At 41.7% G+C, this 27,278-nt stretch overlaps 1 protein-coding gene across 1 annotated transcript; it reads left to right on the top strand.

Moving 5' to 3' along the window:
* Positions 1 to 940: 940 nt before the first annotated feature.
* LOC113939440 (myosin-2) lies at positions 941 to 26,763 on the top strand. Its single transcript, XM_035724572.1, has 40 exons — positions 941 to 1,033; positions 1,284 to 1,326; positions 2,879 to 3,102; positions 3,194 to 3,337; positions 4,774 to 4,930; positions 6,027 to 6,054; positions 6,134 to 6,248; positions 6,333 to 6,425; positions 6,825 to 6,888; positions 7,009 to 7,107; positions 7,728 to 7,831; positions 8,285 to 8,423; positions 8,785 to 8,903; positions 8,991 to 9,140; positions 10,246 to 10,416; positions 10,518 to 10,827; positions 11,469 to 11,542; positions 12,379 to 12,466; positions 12,565 to 12,682; positions 13,735 to 13,858; positions 13,943 to 14,079; positions 15,463 to 15,718; positions 17,275 to 17,517; positions 17,609 to 17,785; positions 17,866 to 18,011; positions 18,097 to 18,187; positions 18,273 to 18,662; positions 19,515 to 19,641; positions 20,317 to 20,435; positions 20,577 to 20,773; positions 21,484 to 21,667; positions 21,745 to 21,910; positions 22,011 to 22,135; positions 22,308 to 22,616; positions 22,704 to 22,907; positions 23,461 to 23,586; positions 23,676 to 23,846; positions 23,930 to 24,034; positions 24,153 to 24,248; positions 26,477 to 26,763. The coding sequence occupies exons 3-40, from the start codon at positions 2,899 to 2,901 to the stop codon at positions 26,627 to 26,629; spliced, it is 5,823 nt and encodes a 1,940-aa protein (XP_035580465.1). The 5' UTR covers positions 941 to 1,033; positions 1,284 to 1,326; positions 2,879 to 2,898; the 3' UTR covers positions 26,630 to 26,763.
* The last annotated feature ends 515 nt before the right edge of the window (positions 26,764 to 27,278 follow it).

Here is a 27,278-nt window from a genome sequence, read left to right as displayed (position 1 = left end):
GGATCATGACCTGAGCCGAAGGCAGATGCCCAACGACTGAGCCACCCAGGCGCCCCACATATAAACAAGTTCTGTTCATGGAATCTAGCTGAAATTTCTCCTTAAAAGTTTAAGAAATATCTTGTTTAGACGCACTCAGTATTTAATATTTTCCTTAATCCTATGTATTTCCTCCTTATATCACATGAAGAAATGTAAAGAAATATAAGAAGTATAAAGAAATGTTCTTACCAAGCCCTTTACAGATAGAGCCAAATCACGTCCAAATTATTCTAGTGTAACTACACTAATATGTCATTACTTTCTGGTGGTGCTGACATGGAAAATGTTGGGAAGTAGTCCCCAAAAGCGCTTTTCACTACTAGAAAATCTTCAACCTTCTTCACTGCAGGCAAGCCACACGACTGGGCAGGCGGGAGACAATGTCCTGTATGTAGGACCAGTTTGGGCAAAAAGCAAAATCATGAAAGAGTCAGGATATTCCCCCAAAGCTACAAGAATATTGGAACAAGTAGAGGACCTTCCTTCCTTTTAAACTGTCGAAGACACGGTACTTAATTTTGCAGGGCTCGGGAGAAAAGATCAACAGGTGAAAATTAACCCTCGCAAAATCAAAACAAACGTTTGTGTTTTATTTCTATCGTTGAATATGTGAAATATGAAAGGTGACGCAAGGCAAACCTGAATGGCATGCCCAGCTAGGCCAGGAAAAATTTATGAGAGAAGCCAGGAATTCTGGCTGCCTCTCCGCTGCCTTTATCCACCAGCCTGAACCTTCCTTTCAGATCATCTTCTCAAATTATCCATAGGAGATTTATTCACATACTCAATAAGAAAAATATTTCTAATTATATCCAACCATTCTTAATATGAATGAGAATTATGCAGGGACGCAAGACTGCCAAGATTTTTTCTGCCAAACAATTCCTTTTGACTTGAGAAAGCACAGGCAGCTGCATTGTTTCCATAGCTATATCCATATAAAAGAGCCCTTGGAATGAAGCTGACTCGTCCTGCTTTAAAAAGCTCCAAGGTAAGTGGGAACAGGCAACGGGCTTTTAAGAGGGACACTGGCCACGCTGTCCTGCGTCGGCCGCAGAGCTAGCTCGGGTACTGCTCCTTTGGATACTGCACGTTTTTACAACCATGACTTTTGTAGCCTTCTGTTTACAATAGCCAGTAATGCCACAAATTGGATTTTGTGTGTGTGTTGCGGGGGGGGGGGGGGGGGGGGGCGGTGCTTTTGGTTAACTAATGAAATGCTTTTCCCTTCTCTTTTATAGAACTGCCTTGTTTCCAGACTACATCTTCTCACTTGCTAACAAGGTAAGTGTTGGACTAACCAGTCCCTGGGGGAGAAGGTGAGAGCCTCTGGGATGGATCTGTGTCACTTAGCAACCTTTAAGAAAGTGCTGGTCTCAGTAAATACCTTAATAACTGTACTTCAGGAAAGGTACTGGAGAGAGAGGGAAGGAAGTCTTGCTTTTCAGAACAATGCACACACACTCATTTGGGATGCAAGTGTTGGTGGGGGGGCGGGGGGGCATCTTAACAAGAAAACTGCTAATGGAATTGCTAGTTTGTTAACAGAGTATCATTCTATAGGGAAAAGAGATCTGCAATAGGATTCGCTTGCTAAAAACCTCAAATTTGATAAAAATGTATCCTGCTATTAGAATTCATTAAGTAAACATGATATCTAACAAGTAAGAAAGAAGGTACCTAGGAAAAATCTTCCTTAAGCTCCTTTAAAACTTGTAAAAAGTTACCTTGCCCAATGCTGAGCGTTGCATGAAATTAAGATGCTGTGAACCTTTTGTTACACACATATAGGTATTAATCTGCCCAACTACTACACACCGTGTTTCTGGAGGGAGACACTGGTGGGTAGCTGATCAAAATGACTTTCAAGTAACTGAATCCCATAATGACTGAGTAGCGTTCTTTGCCAAACCTTTCATTCTACCAATGCCGCTGGCAACCTGCAGATAACAGAGCATAGGGCAGCCCAAGCCCGCATTTTCCAGCAAGAAATTTGGAAGGGCAAAGGGAGCCCTTCAATGCAGAAGAATGAGGATAATATAACACTGCATGTCGACTGAACATCGATGAAATAAATTTAAAATAATAAAATGAGGATAACGTTTGCTATGGCTTTTGTCCTCAATTAGGTTAACCAATTAACTGGATGATAATATGCCAACCCTAAGATATAATAATATGCAAAGATATTATGTCAGGCAAACACTAGTAAGCACACAACTTGAGAAAAAGAGGTAAACAAAATTATCATCCCCAAAACGCCTGACCTTGAGCACTTCTGACTGAATATCTAAAGGAGGAAATGAAGTTCTCTTGCAGTATACGACAAGAAATGGACTTTTCTTCCATTACAATAAATAGCATTTTCCATCGAGATAAGAGCCTGTACTATTTCAAACTGCTTTCTCAGTCACCATGTAACTTTGTTCCCAAAGTATCTGTCCAGTATCTCACAGGCTGTGAATTAAGAAAGGCAGATATTGTAATCCCTCTTCTATGAGGGAGGCACTGTAGCTCGAAAAGATCAAGGGTCACCAGCTCCTCCACAGCACGCGGAGACTACATCCAGCTCCCTGATTAGAATGCTAGTCTTGGAGGTTGAAAGAAAATAGTGCATGTTAAGCCCTGAGTACAGTGTTGGTTACACAGTGACCCTTGATGCATCTGAGATCTTGGGATTGTTTGTTTCAGTAATTACAGCATGGTGCACAGGGGGCCTGCCTGGTGATATTTCCAAATAGTGGAGTTTCCATGAACTATCACCACCAATATATAGAGATATACTGATACACATGCCAGTCCACATCTCTAATGTGAAATGCCTCATCTCCTTTAGGACCTCTGAGTTCAGCAGCCATGAGTTCAGACCAGGAAATGGCCATTTTTGGGGAGGCAGCTCCGTACCTCCGAAAGTCTGAAAAGGAGCGCATTGAGGCCCAGAATAGGCCCTTTGATGCCAAGACATCTGTCTTTGTGGCGGAGCCCAAAGAATCCTTTGTGAAAGGGACCATCCAGAGCAGAGAAGGAGGGAAAGTGACGGTGAAGACCGAAGCTGGAGCGGTAAGTACAGTCCCTGGAGCCGGCCACATTTTATCAATTCTTGTGTTCCATCTCTCAATTGACATGAACCGTTATGTTCCCTGTTTACCAGACTCTGACAGTGAAAGATGATCAAGTCTTCCCCATGAACCCTCCCAAGTATGACAAGATCGAGGACATGGCCATGATGACCCACCTGCACGAGCCCGCTGTTCTGTACAACCTCAAAGAGCGTTATGCGGCCTGGATGATCTACGTGAGTGCCTCCCCCACCCAAGTGCTTTTTATCGCCATCACCCTGGACCTGCCAGCCCGTTGCTTCCCCTGTAGTATAAATGGGTCAAAAGCAGTGACCCATTTCGCTTTCACTAGTGGTGTAATTAGTCAGCACATGTGTTAACTAGCTAGTACATTAGTTAGTTAACAAATTGCAAGGTTCACTATTGCTGTTGTAAGGCACAACCCAACAGCCAGTACTTCATCCTTTGTCTTCCCATCCAAAGCCGGGGAAGGTCATTGTCCACGTAGACTGGGTTTGCCACACGTCTCCTGAGCAAACACTGGAGCAGCTACTGTTTATATCTCAGCCACGTGCCTACATTTCTACCCACCCACCCCTTTCCAGTTGTAGAATCATCCAGAGGTAAATGATACATTTACACTTTAACACAAAAAGATAATGTTTTAAAGACCAAATTTTACTCATTTTCAGTCTTCTAAAACGACAGCAATTTGTATCTGTGTGTTATGGTCCCCTCTATATGAATGCCACCCCCTCGAGGAAACCTCCCATCTTCCCCAGGCAGAGTGGGATGCCCTGTCCTATGGTCTCTGCCCCATCCACAGCACTGACCTTGGTTGTCCACCACCATGCATTCACATGTCTGCCTCGTGTGTAGACTGTAAGCCAGGAGCTTCCCAAGGAACACATCTCATTCACACTTCATTCTAGGTGCCCTGCAGGGGTCTGGCACATAATACACACCCAGTGAACATCTTAGAATTGAACTGATTACATCACATTGACATTTTTGTGTAGTTCAGCCAGTGCTGATGCTCAGCCGGACAATACCCACACCGGTGTCTCCGGTGATTAGGGTCAGCATCCATTCTGACTGGTCGGTGCCTGTGTTGAAAAGCTCCCTGTTTAATCATAATGTATTTACACCATTTTGTGTTCTGTGTCTTTATAGCTTAATAGTAGTCTACAAATGTTGTCCCAGGATTGCTGGATCCTTCCAGGTTTACCTTATTACATGCCTGCATCATACTATCTTAAGATTTACCACAGTTCACCAAACCACTTCATACCGTTGCGCACTTCAGTTGTGTCCAAACTTCTATTTTCATGCATTTGAACGATCTTCATGCTGCAAAGGAAATACAGGCATATCTCCTAAAACACAGTAAAAATGTCTCACACTACACATTAAAAAAAAAAAAAAAAAACCTTTGGAGCTCCTACTATGTGAAAATCATTGTGATAAGTCCCAAGAGGAATAAAAAGTCAAAATTATGAGCCCTTCCCTCAAGGATTTTGCTCTCTCACTGTTGAACGTTCCAACTAATTTTCATGCCGATGCCTTCAAGAAATGTAGGGTACTTCCTTAAAGTGCTCCTTTGAGTCAGAATTCATTTAACAAGTGAATTGCACACCTAACAGGGAAAGCTCTTTCTTATTCCCTTGCGTAGACCTACTCGGGCCTCTTCTGTGTCACCGTGAACCCCTACAAGTGGCTGCCGGTGTACAACCCCGAGGTGGTGGGCGCCTACCGAGGCAAGAAGCGTCAGGAGGCCCCGCCCCACATCTTCTCCATCTCCGACAATGCCTATCAGTTCATGCTGACGGGTGAGTTAAATGCTTTGTGTGTGCGTAATCTTTTTGGAGCCATAGGAGAAAGAGACCCTAACTGTCTCAACACGCTCTTTGAGCCCTTCCGTTAGGCTGGTGTACTGGCGAGGGAGGCGGTCCAGGAAGGAGGGGGTTTAAAAGATGACTTGCAATCCTTACCATCACACAATTGCTCATGGTCTCTTCAACTTTTAAAAGTCAACAGGGGTTGACCATAGTTAGAGAATTTACTTTTGAATGACTCAGAAACTAAAAAAGCTTGAGCAAAAATTATAAACACTGTTTGTGTATACACACATGCAATCACACATACAAACTGTGCTTCCATTGCCAAGAGCCAAAAACCAGAAGAGTAAAATCTGCCCCTGTGGTCTTATCCTCAACATCAGAAACTATGACCAACGAATGCCCTCTCTATATTAGGGAGGGCAAAAATGCTATTGCCCTTTGCCCTGAGCCAACCTCAACACGCTCCAGATTTTAAGGTGTATTTGGTATGAAAACAGCTATACCACGAATCTTCTTCCTAGAATACTGCCTCAGCCAGCCCAGGTCTAAGCTAGTTGGGGAAAGGACTTAGAGAATTCATCTTCAGAGAGAGTAAAACAGTAAAACCAGCCTTTTCCCCAAACTATGACTAAAGCCGTGATTACTTCCAAAGCTACCACCTGTACTATATTTACCCCATCCCACATGCTAAAATACCTATTTTTCATGACTTCTTACACCTACAATAAATATTCACTATTCACTACTGGAATTGTCATCTAAACCCGACCAAAGGCTCAAGTCCACTTTGATATGTCCCTAGTGACAGAATATTACAAAGAAAAGATCTGCTGCTTTGTTCCAGTGTTCTGTTTAAATGGATGCAAGTGTGCTGAAGTCAGGGGTGGGGTGTGGGGAGGTAGTGGGGGACATGGAAGGGGCACTGGAAAAGACTGGTGGCCGAGGGCCCATGAAGCCCTAGAGATTGCAAAGTCCAGTCTGAAAAATACTAAGTTCATCCCATTTTACTTTACTATTTACAAATATACAAAAAAAAAAAAAAAAAACCACCCAGTATTAAATGTTTATGATTTCTCTTTTGTAGACCGAGAGAATCAGTCAATCCTGATCACGTAAGTAAATTTTATGCTTTCTTATGACTGTGACAGTTGCCACATCTGGAACCTCATCTCACTTGTTTTTATTTGACAGCGGAGAATCTGGTGCCGGGAAGACTGTGAACACCAAGCGTGTCATCCAGTACTTTGCAACAATTGCAGTCACTGGGGACAAGAAGAAGGAGGAAGTTACCTCTGGCAAAATGCAGGTGGGTCTGGGGCCAGACTCAAGACTCTCAGCGCTCTCAGAAATTCTGGAGCACCAGAGGTGAGGACCGCTCTTGCCTTTGCAGGGGACCCTTGAAGATCAAATCATCAGCGCCAACCCCCTACTGGAGGCCTTTGGCAACGCCAAGACCGTGAGGAATGACAACTCCTCTCGCTTTGTAAGTTGCAGACACTGGTACAGACACTGTTCACTGGTCAAGGTGTATGGGTTGTTTGTGAATATACTCTCTGAATCTTTTCGTTCACATTATACTACATCAGGCTCTCTCCTTTCCCTCTGAGCATGTAATAATATGGATCCAAGTCCCATCTAAAAAGATATGTGACCCTATATCTGAGTTATTTCTCATTTGTCATTACCTACAATTATTTGTAATATGAAAATCAAAGATAAAATTCTTTTACCTAAAAAAACAGGAGATACACCTTTTCTGCCTCATACAAATAGTCTCTGGATTTATTTAATATCAACCCATTAGGCAGTCCAAGTATTTTGAGTTTCTCAAAGATTTGATATGATTTGAAAACAAAGTAGTAATATTAGTTTTCCTTTCAAGGGTAAATTCATCAGAATCCACTTTGGCACCACAGGGAAGCTGGCTTCTGCTGATATTGAAACATGTGAGTGCTTGGATCTCATTTATAGTCATTTCTGTTTCCTATAACTTATAAAGTCAACCCAAAGTAAAATCTGCAACCCACGTGAATTTTTGCATTGCTCTGTTCATTTTTTCCTACCAGATCTGCTAGAGAAGTCCAGAGTTACTTTCCAGCTTAAGGCGGAAAGGAGCTATCATATTTTTTATCAGATCACATCGAACAAGAAACCAGAACTAATTGGTAAGAAATGTCATAATCCCTTTGCAGAACGATTGCACCAGCACCTCCCCGTGCATGGTCCAGCCCCAGTATTCCATGACTGAATTTTGTCAGGTTTATCACCTTGATTTCGAAAGCAGCTTCGTAAGTTTATGTGTGCTTATTATAGAAATCAAAAATGAAAACTGAAGATAACAGCTTCAAATCCTATCACTATGAAATAACCACTGTGAACACTTGGGTGAATATCATTCTACTCATTTTCTGTACTTATACATATGATAACTGGAATCATACTTCAATGTTCCTCCGTGATGTACTTTTTTCACTGAGCAATAATGTATCGTGGTTTTTTTCCATGTCACCAACTGTAGCTCCACATTATTATTTCTAACGGTTGCATCGTGTTATATTCTAGAGATAAGCATAATTTATTTAACCATACTTTTTAAAGAATATTTAGGTTGTTTCCAATCCTGGATTTTAAATAGCACTGTACTGATCATTCTTGTAAATATAACTTTTCCCAGTATGTGATAATCTTCTTTGGCTTCATAAAGTGTCTTAGAATTTGTCTAGCCATCTCTTGTTTTAATGAAGGGGATAATTCTGCCTACCATTTCTCTGTTTCATGTACTTAGAAATGCTTCTGATCACCACCAACCCATATGACTACCCATTTGTCAGTCAAGGGGAGATCAGTGTGGCTAGCATTGATGATCAAGAAGAGCTGATGGCAACAGATGTAAGTGCAACACAAGAATGATGATTTTGGGTTAGAACAATGGTCCCTCCAGATAAATATTCAGTTTCTAGTAGAAATAGCAAGAGAGGGTTCAAAGATGAGCACAGGTGTGCCACCTACAGTCAGCCAAAAAAGAAGGTCTATCATATCTGAATTTATCTAAACCACTTTTTTTTTTGTAATCTACACGAATGAGATCCATACTGCTTCTCAAAATAACAAGTTCCTTAAGTTTACTATCTTATTCTCTATCTTAAGTTTACTTTTTCAATCTTAGGGGGTCTGTAGCTATAGTTCTAATGCTCAGTGCTGGCCTCTAAAGAGTTCCTTGCACCCCCATCAGCAAGGATAGTTTCCTCAGTTTGACCAACGTATCAGGAATCAGAATGTGAATGATGAATAGTAAATGTATGGATCATAACGTAACAGTTATCCTCTTGGTTATATTGGCAGAGTGCTATTGATATTTTGGGCTTCACTAATGAAGAGAAAGTCTCCATCTACAAGCTCACAGGGGCTGTGATGCATTATGGGAACTTGAAGTTCAAGCAGAAGCAGCGGGAGGAGCAGGCTGAGCCAGATGGCACCGAAGGTACCAACGAAGTCATCCCTGATTTTTTGTTTGTTTGAAAATCACATTCTTAACTTGTTATCCTTGAGTTTTTCTAGGACGACAAAGTCATTTTTAAGAATTGAGTTTTAAAGTATGCCCAGATAATATACTATGTGAAGCATTATATTAGATAGATGTTTCCTATCATCTATGAAGTTCTTTAGGGCACACTATCCATAATGAAAATCTTGAACTTAATGGGGAAAAAAGGGGGCAAGAATGCTCAAAAGAGATATTCTGAAAACACTGCACAAAATGTCTATAGCTTAAAAAAATGTTTTTTGAGAAAATGGGTTGCTCTGGGCCATAATAACTTTGTTTTATCCTTTCTTCTTTTCAGTTGCTGACAAGGCGGCCTATCTCCAGAATCTGAACTCCGCTGACCTGCTCAAAGCCCTCTGCTACCCCAGGGTCAAGGTCGGCAATGAGTACGTCACCAAAGGCCAGACTGTAGAGCAGGTAGGTGCATAATTCAATTCACTGGCAGGAATCAAGCATTTTTACAGTACTCTGATAACCTCAAGAGATATATTTTTGTTTTTCAAGGTGACCAACGCTGTGGGAGCTCTGGCCAAAGCCATCTATGAGAAGATGTTCCTGTGGATGGTCACCCGCATCAACCAGCAGCTGGACACCAAGCAGCCCAGACAGTACTTCATCGGGGTCTTGGACATCGCCGGCTTTGAGATCTTTGATGTGAGTTGGTAGCTGGTTGGTAAGGGGATTTTACAGTAAGGCAACAGAACATCAATAAGAAGAAATCTATGAATATTATAACCTTCTCTCACTACTCCCAAAAAGTTATGCTGAAACTTAAAAGAGAATGAGAGAGTAACTACTACTCATTTATCGCAGCGGCAGTCCCCCCTCTATGAGAAATCATGTACTTGATGAGCACTCTGACTTGCTACGTACGGGACCCGAAGGGAGTTAAGAGCTAGCTTTGTGTCCGGGCGGGGGGGGCCTCTAAAAATCCCACAGCACCAAATGAAGTTAACATAAAAATATCAAAGTAATCCTGTGAAACACAACATATTCTGAATATATGGTGGGGAAGTCATTCAAAAACACTTAGACAAGAAGAGCAAAGATTAGTAACTTATAAAGTCAGCATTTATTCTCATTAATGGGATAAGATAAAAATCCCTACTTGATGAAATACAGTTTTCTTGCTTATAGCTTTTAAGAAGTTCATCTTTTTCTTTCTAATTATAAAAGCAAAACTTGGACATTGCAGGAAATACGCAAAATCAAGGGAAAGAGTTCCCTGTTAATTCCACTATTTATATCAAGCTAATGTTAACATTTTGGAGTTTGGCTTTTGTTTTTAACACAAGTGTGTTATCACACTGTATATGATATTTGGTATCTTGATTTTGTTTTCATTTCACATTGAAGAAGAACAATAGTGTCAATTATTGTCCAGTTACAAAGCTGACACTGGTGATTTCCATACTACAGAGACTCCTCCCAGCCAGCTCCTAATGGGTTGCCCATTAGCTCTTAATTGAGTCCATGGAAAATGAAAAAGATAATGGAATAAACATGAAATGATGAAGTAGGAACTCAGAAAAATCCCTGAGTAAGCTTAAGCCAGTGCAGGGAAAGAGCATTAATACGATCTAGGATTCTGTAATAAAATGGCAGCAGAGAAAACAGTAGATTTCATAGTGTTCCCCGCCCCATGATTTTGATATCTGTAATCTAAAGGCTATTCAACATATATTTTTAAATTAAGAAGTCCTACATTTACAAATGCTCAATTTGCTCAAGAGAAAAGTGAACACATGTATTTATTTAGTTCAACAGCCTGGAGCAGCTGTGCATCAACTTCACCAACGAGAAGCTGCAACAGTTCTTCAACCACCACATGTTCGTGCTGGAGCAGGAGGAGTACAAGAAGGAGGGCATCGAGTGGACCTTCATCGACTTCGGGATGGACCTGGCTGCCTGCATCGAGCTCATCGAGAAGGTCTCCTGATCTGTTCACTCAGTAACATCTTCTCGTAAACTCTGTGGCTCATCCTACGGCTCATATTTACCCTATACGCATTTTGTTTTGCTTTAATCCAGCCCATGGGCATCTTCTCTATCCTGGAAGAGGAGTGCATGTTCCCCAAGGCCACAGACACCTCCTTCAAGAACAAGCTATATGAACAGCATCTTGGAAAGTCGGCCAACTTCCAGAAGCCCAAGGTTGTCAAAGGCAAGGCTGAGGCGCACTTCTCTCTGATCCACTACGCCGGCACCGTGGACTACAACATTGGTGGCTGGCTGGACAAGAACAAGGACCCCTTGAACGAGACCGTGGTTGGGCTGTACCAGAAGTCTGCAATGAAGACTCTGGCTCTCCTCTTTGCTGGGGGACAAACTGCCGAAGGAGGTAACACTCAAAAAATCTAACACTTTCTCTAGATATTCCAAAAAGCGCTGTTAGATGGAGGCTGATCTCATAACCCTGCCAGAAGGATTGCAGGGCCAGATCCATTGTTTTTCCAAGTTTTGACTAAGTAGGCTGCATTGCAATTATACATTTGTGTCTCACTCTGGCACTGACAGAGACCTGCCTTACTGCAAAGGGTCAAAGAGGAACTGTTATGACCTCAACCAATGAAAGGCCTCAGCTTCTATGATTCTCTCCTATTCTTTCCTCCACATCTGCTGGATATTGAGTAGCTGGGGATATTTAAGGCAATGGAGTGACAAACTTCTGCCTATCTAGACTAGTTTCTACTGATGATTTTTGAAGTTATTTTGTCCCCAGATGTCCTAACTTTAAGGATCCATTTTTACACAGTGAAGTGAATGCCCTTCACTTCATCTTCTAATGGAGAAAAAAAATCACAGAAAAGTGGATACAAGCTTAGTTGACAGGTAAGAGTCATTTGGCTCCAACAGAGAGGCCAGTAGTGTCCAAAAACTGCTCCATCAGATGCGTGCAGAAACTGGCAATAAATAAGCAAGAAATAGCTTTGTCAGTTCAAAACTATACTTGAATGACACCTTTTCTTATTTGCTCTCCAGAGGCGAGTGGTGGTCCCAAGAAAGGTGGCAAGAAGAAGGGTTCTTCTTTCCAGACTGTGTCTGCCCTTTTCAGAGTAAGGAAGAAACTGTTTTTGACACTCCCCACTTACTTTAGGAATTTGTTTTTTAAAGCACAGAGTTCTTTCCACAAGTCATTGAGGAAAAGACTGACAATGATTAATGATATCTGTTCATCTAGTTTTAGAGAGAAAACATTTAAGTTACTCAGAAATTATTAGCTCATCTTTCATGTCGAGCCACATAATGCCAAATATTTTACAGGAAATTTTATAAAACTAAATATTCTACCATTCATAGTCTAGTCTTGTCATAAAACTAAGCAATGAATGACACAGTACTCAGATTAAATTAACGGTAAAGCTAATGAAAATCTAGCAGCTATCCTATAAGGAACTTAATATGGTATCTTTGTCCTTAATCCAGTCAGTCCCCAATTATAGCTGGTAAGATTATTCCCCTTTAGATGACATTGATGCCCTGAGAGTTAATTGGGTTGGAAAGGGGAGCTATGTTCATGAGAAAAAGCTCCAGTGTGGTGCAGGCTTGCATGTCCTCATTGGAGAACCATGGCGTTGGGTAGAAGAAAGTGTGGCCATCTTGTATAAGAAGGCAATAGCCTTGTGAGTGTATGTGGGAGGCCATGCACCAGGGAGGAAGTAGGACCTGTGTCAGGCTGCTTCTCATGTGTAACTCCTGCCAACTCAAGTGGAGAAAGAAGTAATGAGGAGAAACCTGCCTCTCTGGAGAAGGATAGCAAGGTATTACCTTACATGGAAATGGTCCACACTGGTCATTCAACTCAGCCATAAACATTGAGTTCATAGACATCACCAAATGCCCACAACTATGGCTAAAGTCGGAGATAATGGGCTTTTTCCTGACTTTACAGGAGAATTTGAACAAACTGATGACCAACCTCAGGAGTACCCATCCTCATTTTGTGCGCTGTATCATCCCCAATGAAACAAAAACTCCCGGTAAGAAGCTCTAGAGTGAAGGTACAAAGCATGACTGCTATACCTCTTTTGAAAAAACAGCAACAATTCTGCAGTGTAATCCAAATATATACTTTTAGGGGCCATGGAGCATGAACTTGTCCTGCACCAGCTGCGGTGTAACGGTGTGCTAGAAGGGATCCGCATCTGCAGGAAGGGGTTCCCAAGCAGGATCCTTTATGCAGATTTCAAACAGAGGTCAGACTCTCTGAATTATGGTACATCTTGAAGTTTACTATAAATATATTTATTGCAAGCAAAACAATTTAGTGAAAAAAATGCCTCTATTCATGTTTAATTTGCCACAAAGAGTGAAAAATCATAAGCCTCAAAAACACCTTTAAAATATAGATATACCACCTATTTTGTACTCCAGACTTTTCACGGGCTTTACTGAGCTCCTGGCTTAGCCCATAGATATACACATTGACTTCAGTGATTAGGAGAACTACCATTTTTTCATGTGTAATATGTAAGTACTAGCAATACCTCCTCTTATAGATGAATAAACTGAGGCTCAAGAGATTAAGCTACCTGCCCAAAGTCACATGGGTGTTGGTGGCTAGGTTAGGAACTCTCCCAGGCAGGTACAGAGCTCCCAGTGAGTCATTTTCTATCACTTCCTTTGTCTCCCGCCCTCACTCACTGGTTTCCAGAACCCTGTCATACCAGCTCCTCAGCAACTCTTTCTCCTCCCTAGATAAGTCCATCTTGGGAATCAAATAGGAGGCAAAGGGACAAAGGGCTGGCGGCAGCTCCAGGGAGCTGGCCTCTCTAAGGCTGGGTCTGGTAGAATGGGCAGAGAACTTCAGTGTGCAAAACCCAAAGTACAATTACGCGTGAATTTGGGTGATCAGAACAGTTCCTCCTACCTGAACTGAACCTTCCTACCAGATTCCTCACTAAAAATTTGCTTTCTGGGACTCAGGATCATAAAAAGCAAATGAATCTAGCCAGGAAAACATGTCACATTTTATTGGTCATCTACATCTTAACATGAACAAGATCATGGGATGCTTTCCTGAGAATAAGGTCTGATGAGGCAGAAAGGAAAGTCTGCAACTGTGCAGGAGGGTGGAATGGAATGAAAACTGTTGATGACCTGACCATCCATGTATACAAAGTCCTTCCTGCAAACAAAGAAGGATACTTTTCTTTAAAGCTCTGATTTCTAAATAGGTCATTTAATGTTTATCTATTAGTGTCATCATAAACGAATTAAAAAACAAAAACTATATTTACTTAAACAGATACAAGGTATTAAATGCAAGTGCTATCCCCGAAGGACAGTTCATTGACAGCAAGAAGGCTTCTGAGAAGCTCCTTGCATCCATCGACATTGACCACACCCAGTATAAATTTGGTCACACCAAGGTAATGGTTTCTAAAGCGTACCTGATACTGTGTCCCTTTGAAGTTTATGTATAGTGTCTGATCCGCAACTCCTCCCATGCACAGGTCTTTTTCAAAGCTGGTCTTCTGGGGCTCCTAGAGGAGATGCGAGATGACAAGTTGGCCCAGCTGATTACTAGAACCCAGGCCAGGTGCAGAGGGTTCTTGGCAAGAGTGGAGTACCAGAAGATGGTAGAGAGAAGGTATAAACATAAATTTTTTATTTATTCCCATCTTTCTGCTTCAGAAACACATTTGAGTTGGCTTAAGATCCAGATATGATAAGGCCACAAACATAAGCAAGAATAAAGAGTCCTATACTGATGTGGGGATATACATATACCAGAAAACTAAAGGTAGGGATCATCACCATGAAACATATTTTGAGTGTTCAGGTTAAAGAGAGAGAGAGAGTAAGCATAAAGCATGGGCAGTTCTTATCTCACAAGAGAAAATATACGAGTATAAAAATATACCAGTGTGAATTTAGTGGGTAGGTCATTAAATTAGATACACTGAACTGAACAGCAGACAGTATTTTCAACAGTGATTTTATACAAGATGCAGAAACAACTTCTTGCATATGATCATTTCTATTATCAAACTATTATGATGTAAAATATTAAGGGCATTTATCTGTGAAAGATTTTTTCAGAAAGTTAATACAGTGTCACCAAGGTATGTAGCTTTCTGGTGATCTGATTTGATGCAGGGACAGAGCTCTAGTCTAAAGATCCAGGTGTCTCAAATGGCAGAAGGCATGTGAATAGGACCCCTGGTGAGAAATGCATTTTATATAAGCATATACACACTCGTGTGTGTGTGTGTGTGTGTGTGTGTGTGTAAGTATGTATGTAATTTACATCAAACAAATTTTATTTCTATCACCTATAGTTATGTTAATATTTTCTATTGTATTCTATTTTATTAAAAATAGTAAGTTTGGTCATAACCCACTATATAGATATTAGGGCAGTCAGTTGCCTATACAGGAGGGTAATTAATTTTTTAAATAAATTAATTTTTTAAATGTGATAATATTACAGATTAGAATGCAAAATTCACACAACACATAAAATGTAAAACGAGAGATTTTTACAGAAATTCTGTCTTTAATGAATCCCTTTGTTTGGTGCCCTCATCCCTCATGGGTCTTGAAAGTGATTTTTACCACTGCTCTTAGTGGTGTTCCAGAAGGAAAGCTTGAGAAGCACTTATGTACAGCAGTAGTTCTCAAAGGGTGGTCCTTAGACCTACATCATCAGCGTCTCTTGCAAACTTGTTACAAATGCACATTTTAGACCACATCTCAGATCTGATGGAATCTCTGGGGTAAGGTTCAGGAACAAGCATTTTAACAAGTCCTTCATGACTCTTATGCACACCAAAAGTTTGAGAGGCACTCATGTAGAGAAATGAGTGATTAACAAGTCCTTGACCATCATCCCAAAATGGAATTTCTTCCATCTGTGCTTTTGAAGGTAGGAGAGGTACACAGTGGGGGCAGAACCTCCAGCTCTCATTGCCAAGATTTCATCTCATTTCTTCATCCACACAATATCAAATTTGCATCAATTAAATTTCAGGGAGTCCATCTTCTGCATCCAGTACAACATCCGTGCCTTCATGAACGTCAAGCACTGGCCCTGGATGAAACTCTTCTTCAAGATCAAGCCTCTCCTCAAGAGCGCAGAGACTGAGAAGGAGATGGCCACCATGAAGGAAGAGTTTCAGAAAACCAAAGACGAGCTCGCCAAGTCAGAGGCAAAAAGGAAGGAACTGGAGGAAAAAATGGTTACTCTCTTGAAAGAGAAAAATGACCTGCAGCTCCAAGTTCAGGCTGTAAGTAGTGGAGTCATGGTGGGTGCTGCTCATCAGGATGCAAGTGCTGGAACTCTGGCCACTAGCGGCAGTGAGCTGGGTAGTCAGTGTGGGGACACTCACTGGAAGGAGAAGGTCAAAGCACTCTGATGGTTCTAGCATAGTCCATATATCCCTTCATCGCCCAAACCAGGACTGGGGCAATAAGGTAGAACCGACCACTGTCACCCGTTCTCCACTATTTCATCAAACTGCAGGACTTATGACTTCCCTTTGAAGTCAGTCTTTGAAAGTGATTTTCACATAAAACTATCCCAAATGAAATATTAAGGGGAGGATAGCATGAAGAGATTTATTTTTTTTTAATCTCCAAAACTTCCTTAAACTTCTCGATGTCCAGTTTTAAATCATGATATGTACAGCTGACAGATGTCAGTGCTCTCCATCACATTTTACAGAATTGTTGTTTGTTACTGACCTCCAAAATTCAGATTCACTCTTTCCAATCCATGTGCACAGTCAGTGCCCCATGGCACCCAGACCGCTGCCTTGGCACCCTGGATGCTCTGCCTGCCCCCAGCTCTCCCCTCCAGCCAGCCCGCTCACTGCTCACTCCTGCACCAGTCATTTGAGAACTGCCTCCATCAACTGTGAAATGTAATTTATAAGACTGTCTTTCATTTGGAGTGAACCGAATTGGTCTGGTATCATCTACTCATCACAAAATCATATATTTCTCCTGTTGATTAAAATTAGTTTCTTCTGTCAAGTTTGGGCAGTGTAATAACTCTTTCTTCTAGATTACAGAAGGAAAAAGAGCTGTAAGTAGTGGAGTCATGGTGGGTGCTGCTGACCCAGCCCCTTCAAATCTATCCAGTATGCTCTTCTGTTGTCCCTGGAGAATTACTTAGAATCTGTCCTACAGCACTATATTCACTGCATGAGCACACACAGCACATTTTACACTTTTATGTATTCAAAGGCTAGCATGGAGGCTCACTGATGAATGTATTTATCAGTTTCTTGCTCATATCTTGTCCACTCCCAACCCTCTTAATTGGAAACATAGCAGGTTGCCAGGAATTTCTTGATTACTTTATGCCTCAACTTGAATGTCGAAAAACATCATAACCACAATCATCCTCCAGTACTACAAAGAGAAGCAGTTCATTAGCAGCTGCATCCTGAATTCCCCACTGGAATGCCTTCTCTCATCCTGCCCCATTTCCCCCAGTGACTTGATTTTTACAAAATGTAATCCTGCCCACCTCTCAAGGTGTAGCTTAAATGTCACTTTATTCAGGAAACTACCTCTAATAGAACTTCTCTGATCTCTTCCGTCACAAACTGCTTTCTGATTTCATGATAGCTTTTGGGGGGTAGGCTTTCTAATCTACTAGAAATATACTATTCTGAAGGAACAGGACATTTGGTTTTCCCACAACGTATCCTGGATTGCACACAGGAGGTGGTTCATAATATCTAAATCCAAAGAACCAACAGCAGAGATTGACATTGTTATCATTTTTAAATATTTCATTCTTTCTTTCCAATTTTGATTTTTTTTCCAACTCAAGGAAGCTGAAGGCTTGGCTGATGCAGAGGAAAGATGTGACCAGCTGATCAAAACCAAAATCCAACTGGAGGCCAAGATCAAGGAGGTGACCGAGAGAGCAGAGGATGAGGAGGAGATCAACGCCGAGCTGACGGCCAAGAAGAGGAAACTGGAGGATGAGTGTTCAGAGCTCAAGAAAGACATTGACGACCTTGAGCTGACCCTGGCCAAGGTTGAAAAGGAGAAGCATGCCACAGAGAACAAGGTAGGAATCATATTCTGTTCTACCATATAGAGGTTCTGCCACCCTACTAAGCTGCTTTAGAGCAGGTATCATTTCTTTCTAATTTTTCAAGGTGAAAAACCTCACAGAAGAGATGGCAGGCCTGGATGAAACCATCGCAAAGCTGACCAAGGAGAAAAAGGCCCTCCAAGAGGCCCACCAGCAGACCCTGGATGACCTACAGGCAGAAGAGGACAAAGTCAACACCCTGACCAAGGCTAAAATCAAGCTAGAGCAGCAAGTGGATGATGTAAGTCCAGGATTATCAAAGAAATTCTTTTCTTCAAGAGGAAGCTAAGCATTCCTTTAGACTAAATTATTTATATTTAGCTTGAAGGGTCCTTGGAGCAAGAAAAGAAACTTCGCATGGACCTAGAAAGGGCTAAGAGGAAACTTGAAGGTGACCTCAAGTTGGCCCAAGAATCCATAATGGACATTGAAAATGAAAAACAACAACTTGATGAAAAGCTCAAAAAGTAAGTGTGAAAGATTAACTTATGACCTTGCTTTCTAATGCGTGGATATATACTCAATTGTTATTTTTTGCTACTTTCCAAAAAGGAAAGAGTTTGAAATGAGTAATCTGCAAAGCAAGATTGAAGACGAGCAAGCACTTGGCATTCAGCTGCAGAAGAAGATCAAAGAGCTGCAAGTACGTTCAGATTTCTATCAGTCTGGCTCAGAGAGGCATAGTTATGACACAGAGAAGCTAAGTGTGTGCTTTTCACCACCCCCAGGCCCGCATTGAGGAGCTGGAGGAGGAAATTGAGGCAGAGAGGGCCTCCAGGGCAAAAGCAGAGAAGCAGCGCTCTGACCTCTCCCGGGAACTGGAGGAGATCAGCGAGCGCCTGGAAGAAGCCGGCGGGGCCACCTCCGCCCAGATCGAGATGAACAAGAAGCGCGAGGCCGAGTTCCAGAAAATGCGCAGGGACCTGGAGGAGGCCACCCTGCAGCACGAAGCCACAGCGGCCACCCTGAGGAAGAAGCACGCGGACAGCGTGGCCGAGCTCGGGGAGCAGATAGACAATCTGCAGAGGGTCAAGCAGAAGCTGGAGAAGGAGAAGAGCGAGATGAAGATGGAGATCGATGACCTCACCAGTAATGTAGAAACAGTCTCTAAAGCCAAGGTACCAGAGCCTGGAAAATTGTTATTAGTGACAATGATCCCTTATGTACACATCATAATTTGCACAGGGTACTTTACACACATTATGTCATTTGTTTTTTTTACAATAATCTAAGGAGATAAGAAAGATACTAGCATTTGTATTATTTCCACTTAACATATGAAGAAACTGAAATACAAAGAAGTTAAGTGCACTGGCCCCATCACACCATGAACAAATGACAAGACCAGCTTCTTTTTTTTTTTTTTAAGATTTTATTTATTTATTTGAGAGAGAGAGAGAGAGAGGGAGAGCTCAGAGGGAACAGTGAGAGGGAGAAGCAGGCTTCCCGCTGAGCAGGGAACCCAATGTGGAACTCAATCCCAGGACCCTGAGATCATGACCTGAGCTGAAGGCAGATGCTTAATGGACTGAGCCACCCAGGCACCGCAGGACCAGCTTTTGAACAAAGGCCACCTGCATTCTCTCAGGCTCCAGTTGGAGAACTAGGTCTCCAATATTCTCAATTATCCAATAAGGCAAGTTTCACTGTACAGAAAGGCAATCAAATATCTATAAACATGCTTTTAGAAAGATATACCATACAATACTTACATCTTAAATTTTAGAACATCGTCTTTAATTTTTTTTTTGTATTAATAGGGCACGGAACTTCACAGTTAGCTCTTTAAAAATCCCAACATGTATTTTCAACAGAGGACAGCAATCAAAATATAAAGAAAAAAATTTTTATGTATCACAATTACATATAAGAGAATTTGATTTTATGCCAAAAGTATTTATTAATATTTATTTATTTTTAAAATTATATTAAAATATCTTTGTTTCCTTCTTTTATTTTTTCTCACACAGGGAAATCTAGAGAAAATGTGCCGCACTCTGGAGGACCAAGTGAGTGAGCTGAAATCAAAGGAGGAGGAACAACAGCGGCTGATCAATGACCTGACGACCCAGAGAGGACGCTTGCAGACCGAATCTGGTAACTGTCCTCTTGTGGGCACTAAGAATGGAGATGATGTGGTTGAAAACAACGGATTTGGTAATGTGAGAGCCTAATAAACACAGCTAAGAACACGTGTGATTTACTGAACAGCTCAGACTTTCAACTACCTTGCAAGGTCACTTGGGGACAAAGTTGGAGATAAAGGCTTCGATAGGACTGGCTCAAGCTCTGCTCCAGAAAAGCCTGGAGTAGTTGGCCATGCTGAAAGGATGCTTAGGATTAGGAGTCACTCTAGCTGGGTCCAGGACTCCTGTTGCAGACCGAGCTTCTGTCTCTATACGTCAAATGAACCAAATACCTGAAAGGGGAATGGATAGCCCTGTCTCTCAAAAGATCGATGAACCTCAAAAGACCAATGTAGAATTCAGTACCCTGGCTCCCATAACCAGGTTTTGCACACTATCATACACCCAGAAAGAATTAGTTATGGAGAGAACAAAAAGGATTTCAGCTGTATTTATTCATTCAGATTCATATGTAAGTTTTACCATAAAAATCAGAAATTTGACATTAAGCTTGAAGACAGCAATAGAGAATTCAATCTTTTGAGTACTCAGTGGAGGAGAGTTAAGGTTAAAACTTATTTCTACTTTGGGCTTGCAAAATTGTTTCTTCACTTTAAAAAATGGTGCCATTTCTTTCATCTCTCAGGTGAATTTTCACGACAGCTAGATGAGAAAGAAGCTCTGGTGTCTCAGCTATCAAGGGGCAAACAAGCATTTACACAACAGATTGAGGAATTAAAGAGGCAGCTGGAAGAAGAGATAAAGGTAAATAATAATATTGTCAGACTCAACTGTTTTTTGTATGACCGAACCCTAACCGGAGTCCATTTACACCAACTTTCAAAGGGTTTTGAAACGCAGTAATTAAACATATGCAGTAAAATGAAGGTGTAACTATCTCCACAGGCCAAGAATGCCCTGGCCCACGCCCTGCAGTCCTCCCGCCACGACTGTGACCTGCTGCGGGAACAGTATGAGGAGGAGCAGGAATCCAAGGCCGAGATGCAGAGGGCGCTGTCCAAGGCCAACAGCGAGGTGGCCCAGTGGAGGACCAAATACGAGACGGACGCCATCCAGCGCACGGAGGAGCTAGAGGAGGCCAAGTACGTGTGCAGATATGAGAGAATGTGCAGAAAACGTTGCATGTTGAATCAGAAAGGTAACAACCTTCAGTGAATTAGCCTATAGACGTTCATTAATTAGCTCCTCTTGGCCAGGCACTATCAGGCCCTGGGAATAAGACATGAGTAAAACAAACATGATACCTGCCTTCCTATGCTGAAATCTACTTAAGGAAATGAGTAACAAATAATTATCCAGATAGCTAAGCCTTACTGCTGTTTGTCAGGCACAACAAGCTCATTGCTGCTTCAAGGCTCTGCACTTGCTGGTCCCTCCATCTGGAATACTCTCCCTGAGATCTCCCTCCGGCTCACTCTGACTTTTTGATTTGACGCAAATGCTACCTCCTCGGAGAGGCCTTTCCTGAATATCTAGAATAGCTGCGCACCCCTTACTCTATTTCACTTTTCTTCCATTGCATTTATATCTGCAATATGTTATTATGCATTTTCTCACCAGCCTATTATTTCTCTCTTGTCCTCATTTGGAAGCTTCATGAGTCAGGGCCCTTTTTTCTGCCTTGCTCACTGCTGTGTATCCAGTGTCTGGTTCATAAAAGGAGCTCATCAGTGTCTGTTGAATGGATGAATGGATATTTTTCATATGAAGTTTCCAATACTTCTCAGCATGGCAATAGCTCCTAATTCTTGTTCTGGTTCACTCCTCTCTACAAACATATATAACCTTCAAGGAAGAAGCTGGCCCAGAGGCTGCAGGCGGCCGAGGAGCACGTAGAAGCCGTGAACGCCAAATGCGCTTCCCTTGAGAAGACAAAGCAGCGGCTCCAGAATGAGGTGGAGGACCTCATGCTGGACGTGGAGAGAACCAACGCGGCCTGCGCCGCCCTGGACAAGAAGCAGAGGAACTTCGACAAGGTAACTCATTCAGCAGCCTCTGCTCTCCACTGTCTTCCTCTGTCCTTCACAGCAGGTAACCCCTCTCGGTTTTTCAGATCCTGGCAGAGTGGAAACAGAAGTATGAGGAAACCCATGCTGAGCTTGAGGCCTCTCAGAAGGAGGCCCGCTCTCTCGGCACTGAGCTGTTCAAGATGAAGAATGCCTACGAGGAATCCTTGGATCAGCTGGAAACTTTGAAACGAGAGAACAAAAACTTGCAGCGTGAGGCCCTTTCCCTTGCAATAATATTCATGCCTTGGGAATGGTTCCCTTAGCTCCTCTGTCTGATCAAATCTCTACTTGTCTTTTACCCAAACAACAGAGGAGATTTCTGACCTCACGGAGCAGATTGCAGAAGGAGGGAAACGTATCCATGAACTGGAGAAGATAAAGAAACAAGTGGAACAAGAGAAGTGTGAACTTCAGGCCGCTTTAGAGGAAGCAGAGGTAGAGGTCCAATTGTGCATTATAAACAAATCAGGTCAGAAAAGATTTTGGCCCATCCACATAGATCGAATGAAAAAAATAAACAGCACAAAATTAATGGAAGGAAAGGTATGCAGAAAAACTTCGCAATGCTTCCATTCCCCACTAATGTCACCCCTTGCTGTCATTAAAGGCATCTCTTGAACACGAAGAGGGAAAGATCCTGCGCATCCAGCTGGAGTTGAACCAGGTCAAGTCTGAGGTCGACAGGAAAATTGCTGAGAAGGATGAGGAAATTGACCAGCTGAAGAGAAACCACATCAGAGTGGTGGAGTCGATGCAGACCATGCTGGATGCTGAGATCAGGAGCAGGAATGATGCCATCAGGCTCAAGAAGAAGATGGAGGGAGACCTCAATGAGATGGAAATCCAGCTGAACCATGCCAACCGCATGGCCGCAGAGGCCCTGAGGAACTACAGGAACACCCAAGGCATCCTCAAAGTAAGTGGGTTCAAAAAATGGCACCAAAGTGGTTGGGGTGACTGCAGCCCTGAGAACAAGGTGTCTCAATGACTGTTCATTCCACAGGACACCCAGATCCACCTGGATGACGCTCTCCGGGGCCAGGAGGACCTGAAGGAGCAGCTGGCCATGGTGGAGCGCAGAGCCAACCTGCTGCAGGCTGAGATCGAGGAGCTGCGGGCCACTCTGGAGCAGACGGAGAGGAGCAGGAAAATCGCAGAACAGGAGCTCCTGGATGCCAGTGAGAGGGTCCAGCTCCTGCACACCCAGGTGGGGTTTGGCACAAAGAACTTACCTTCAATAAATGCTTATGTGTTCCAAACAATGCAAGCTTAAGTGTTTTATATAACAGCCAGGTTTTATACTTCTACCAAGTTTTCACTGTATACTGAGAGATCTTTTTTATTTTACATAAATTATTGATTCACTTCCTAAAATATTCTAAAGCTGCCCATATTCTCCTGTGTTTGTATCTTTATTGACCCTTGTTATCAATATTAGCATCTTTATTTTGGAGAAATGGAATATTTGAACATCTGTTATAATTTTGTCCCTATGAATGGTCTCACTGGTAAATGGCAGTTACAAAATTATACAGCTATTTGGTCTAATTATGGACTATGTACTTGGAAGATGCTGAATATTCTATAACATTTTTATTTTATTTACTATATACTATATAGTACTATATATGTACTATACAACAAACTAATATTGAAGGGCAGCTGACTTGTAAATTTTTATCTGAAATTATTTTTAAAAATAGCTAGCAATAAGTACTGTGGTAACACGATAAAAAAAATTGTAACTTATTTTTAAACAGAATACCAGCCTGATCAACACCAAGAAGAAGTTGGAAACAGACATTTCCCAGATCCAGGGAGAGATGGAAGACATTATCCAGGAAGCCCGCAATGCAGAGGAGAAGGCCAAGAAGGCCATCACTGATGTGAGCAGAGGGCAACACGGTCCTGGTCAAACTTGAATCCTGATGTGTTAGCTCAGCCCCCTAACTGGTTTTGTTTTACTGCTCATCAGGCAGCCATGATGGCCGAGGAGCTGAAGAAGGAGCAGGACACCAGCGCCCACCTGGAGCGCATGAAGAAGAACCTGGAGCAGACAGTGAAGGACCTGCAGCACCGTCTGGACGAGGCTGAGCAGCTGGCCCTGAAGGGTGGGAAGAAGCAGATCCAGAAGCTGGAGGCCAGGGTGGGTCTCTCAATCTCTGTCTACTTCCATTTCCTCCCAGTGTCTTATTAGTTCAAAGTTCTTAAGAGCCTACTTATTTGCAGGTGCGTGAGCTGGAAGGAGAGGTTGAAAGTGAGCAAAAGCGTAATGCGGAAGCTGTGAAAGGTCTGCGCAAACACGAGAGAAGAGTGAAGGAACTCACTTACCAGGTACAACAATGGTTTTTATCAGCCAAGTGCTCCCCATACATACGTGAAACACTCATATAAATGAAACAACAGTCAAGTGCTTTTGAAGTAAGGCCCTGTGGTTTTCATTATCTTTCAGACAGAGGAAGATCGGAAAAATATTCTCAGACTTCAGGATTTGGTAGATAAACTTCAGGCCAAAGTGAAATCTTACAAGAGACAAGCTGAGGAGGCTGTAAGTATCCTTAAGTTGGAAGGGAAGAGAGAAGTCCCTTGTTAAGAAAAGCTAATGAACAAATAATTAGACTTAGCCCTCCTTGTAGTAAATAAGCCATTTGCTTCTTAGAAGACTGTACTTCTTGAAAACATTTGCGTATTTTTGTACTTATTGCTTATTATTTGTAATATTAATAGCTTGATTTTAAAAGTAAATTTTTAATCCACAAAGAAACCTCAAAAAATTTCAAAGCAGAAATAATGAAGGCCACATTCTCTAGCCATAGTGTGATAAAATTATAAAGTGGTTAGAAATATAAACACAAATTCCCAAATGCTTAAATGTTAAAAAACTAACTTTCCTAAATAATTCTTGGGTTACATTGGAAAGAAAAAAACTACCGAATAATTATTAATTACAAGCAAAATTTCAAGGAAGATGCTACTTTTACAAACCTAGAGTGTAGTCAAAGCTGTCCTTGGAGGACAAGTCATTGCTTTATGAATCAAAATTTTTAAAAAATTGACAGTCCAATAAAGAAATTAAAAATAATAATGAAGGAAGTACTATTAAAGATAAAGGTAGAAATTGATAAATTAAGGTATAATATTTTCTACTATGATAATTTTAAGTAATATCTGATAACTTCTGGGGAGTTAATAAAATAAAAACACTTATAACTAATTTAATCAAGGAAAAAGAGAAAGAAAATACAAACTCACATTAGAAATGAGAAAGGGGGGCCGCCGGGCGGGCTCAGTCAGAAGAGCATGCGACTTTTTTTTTTTTTAAGATTTTATTTATTTGTAAAAGAGAGTGAGAGCATGAGCAGGGGAAGGAGCAGAGGGGGAGGGAGAGGGAGAGGGAAAGAATCTCCAGCAGACTCCGTGCTGAGTGTGGGAGCCCAATCCCATGACCCTGAGATCATGACCTGAGCCAAAAACCAAGAGTCAAACACTTAACCGACTAGGGCACCCAGGGGCCCCAAGGATGCGACTCTTGAGCTCAGGGTCATGAGTTCAAGCCCCACATTGGGCACAGAGATCAGGAAAGGAAGGAAGGAAAGGAAGGGAAGGGAAGGGAAAGGAAAGAAAGGGAAGGAAGGGAGAAAGGGGACAAACCATACAAGCAGGGAAATTATCTTTTAATGTAAAATATAAATCTGTCAACAAAGTTGAAATCTTTGAGATTGATGATTTTTTTTATAGAGGGTCATAAATTACTAAGTTGGCTAAATAACTTATTTGAGAATCACTTCTGAAAAAGGACTCGGGTCCAGACAGGTCTTTCAAAATTTCAAGTAACAGATAATCCCTGAGCTATGTAAGCCATTCCAGAGCATGGGAAAAGATGGAAAGCTTTCCAAATCATTTTAAGAAGCTCATGTAACCCTCATACCAAAACGTGTCCCAGAGAGAATGGGGGGGGGGGGCAGGGAGGATGGAACTAAAGGCAGTTTTACTCATGAGTGTAATTCCAGCAAAGATAAATAACTAAGTCGCTGAAACCCTTTATTAAGGGGATTGTCCATCAGTGATTAAGCAGGTTAATTCCTTCAATGTAAGGATTACTTAATATTAGGGAATTTGTCAGTAGAATCATTACATCCAAAACAGGAGAAAAATGATTATTTTGAAATGTTCCAAAATGATATATAAAATTCAACATTTATTTCAATTTAAAGAGACCTTTAAGAAATTCATCCTTAATATGATATAGAATATCTATTTAAGCCCACTGTCATCTTCTAGCAAACATGAACAAGAAGGAAGATTTCAAGAGTACTCTTGCCTTTTTAAAAAAATTTTTTTTATCTATTTGAGAGAGTGAGAGCGATCACAAGCAGCGGGGAAGGGTAGAGGGAGAAGCAGACTCCCCACTGAGCAGGGAGCCCAATGTGGGACTTGCCTGGGATCATGACCTGAGCAGAAGGCAGACATTTAACCAAATGAGTCATCCAGGCGCCCTGTACTCTTCCCATCTCTGCTATTACATTTTTTTCTTGCTTTACTTAATAGGTTTTTGTTGAAAAAACAGGTATGCAATTATTTGTGGGACACCAAGCCCCAAATAAATCATAATGTTCACTTCAATGATAACCAAAATCCAGGAGGTGATAAGACAACCATGTTCCCAGCTGGGTATTCTGAGTTCTCCACAGATACCAAGTCCTTTCTTCCCTTAAGCCAACAGAGCCTAGAAAGATGCACAGGATGGGTTCCTTACAATTCCCTTTTTATTCTCAGGAGGAACAATCCAACACAAATCTATCCAAATTCCGCAAGCTCCAGCACGAGCTGGAGGAGGCCGAGGAACGGGCTGACATTGCTGAGTCCCAGGTCAACAAGCTGCGGGTGAAGAGCCGAGAGGTTCACACAAAAGTCATAAGTGAAGAGTGAGCATGTCCGGATGCTATGGAATGACTGAAGAGAGGCACAAAATGTGAAGCCTTTGGTCATTTCCCTCTGTAATTATTGTCCATTCTACCCTATTGCAAAGGAAATAAAGAGCATAGGGTATTTTGCAAACAACATCCTTAGACTGGTCTTTCTTAAAGCAGTGACAAAGCTAGAATAAGCATAAGGCTATCAAACAATTGCACTCAACCTGCCACTAAGAAGTAGTACTCACTTTTATTTTAAGTCTACAGGAATACTTTAAGACTATAAAACTGTTGCCTATCAGGGAAGTCTGTTCTGGAAGAAATCTGGAAGACATGTTTTATTTCTTTCTAACCTCTCCTTAATACCGGGACATAATAGGATCCTAGAAAGCTCCTGATCCCCCCGACATGAACCTAATTTTCCAGGTCTATGCAAAGAATGGCACTGGCTGTATTCTCAAATAGGGGATTCAGATTACACTATAGCATTACTTCTCCTTGATGTCATCAAGAATACAAATCCGAAGTATTATTAATAGCCCATAAAGACTTTCATCATGAATATCCATATACTGTATATTCAGAGAATGCACACCAGGTAACGGGTATGACATGAGTGAGATGTGACCCTTCTCCCTATGAAAGCTACAAGGTGGCTCTCAAGT

This window comes from Zalophus californianus, chromosome 16 (assembly GCF_009762305.2).
Source record: "Zalophus californianus isolate mZalCal1 chromosome 16, mZalCal1.pri.v2, whole genome shotgun sequence".
NCBI lineage: Eukaryota > Metazoa > Chordata > Mammalia > Carnivora > Otariidae > Zalophus > Zalophus californianus.
The sequence above is the reverse complement of the archived record's forward strand: the minus strand, read 5'-3'. Positions and strand labels throughout refer to the sequence as shown.

Excerpts from the sequence above, each read along its gene's own strand:
- LOC113939440 (XM_035724572.1), top strand. The coding sequence starts at position 2,899 with ATGAGTTCAGACCAGGAAATGGCCATTTTTGGGGAGGCAGCTCCGTAC. Across the intron at positions 9,141-10,245 it reads CCGGCTTTGAGATCTTTGAT|TTCAACAGCCTGGAGCAGCT; the intron begins GTGAGTTGGTAG and ends GTATTTATTTAG. Across the intron at positions 21,668-21,744 it reads AGCAGAGGAACTTCGACAAG|ATCCTGGCAGAGTGGAAACA; the intron begins GTAACTCATTCA and ends TCGGTTTTTCAG.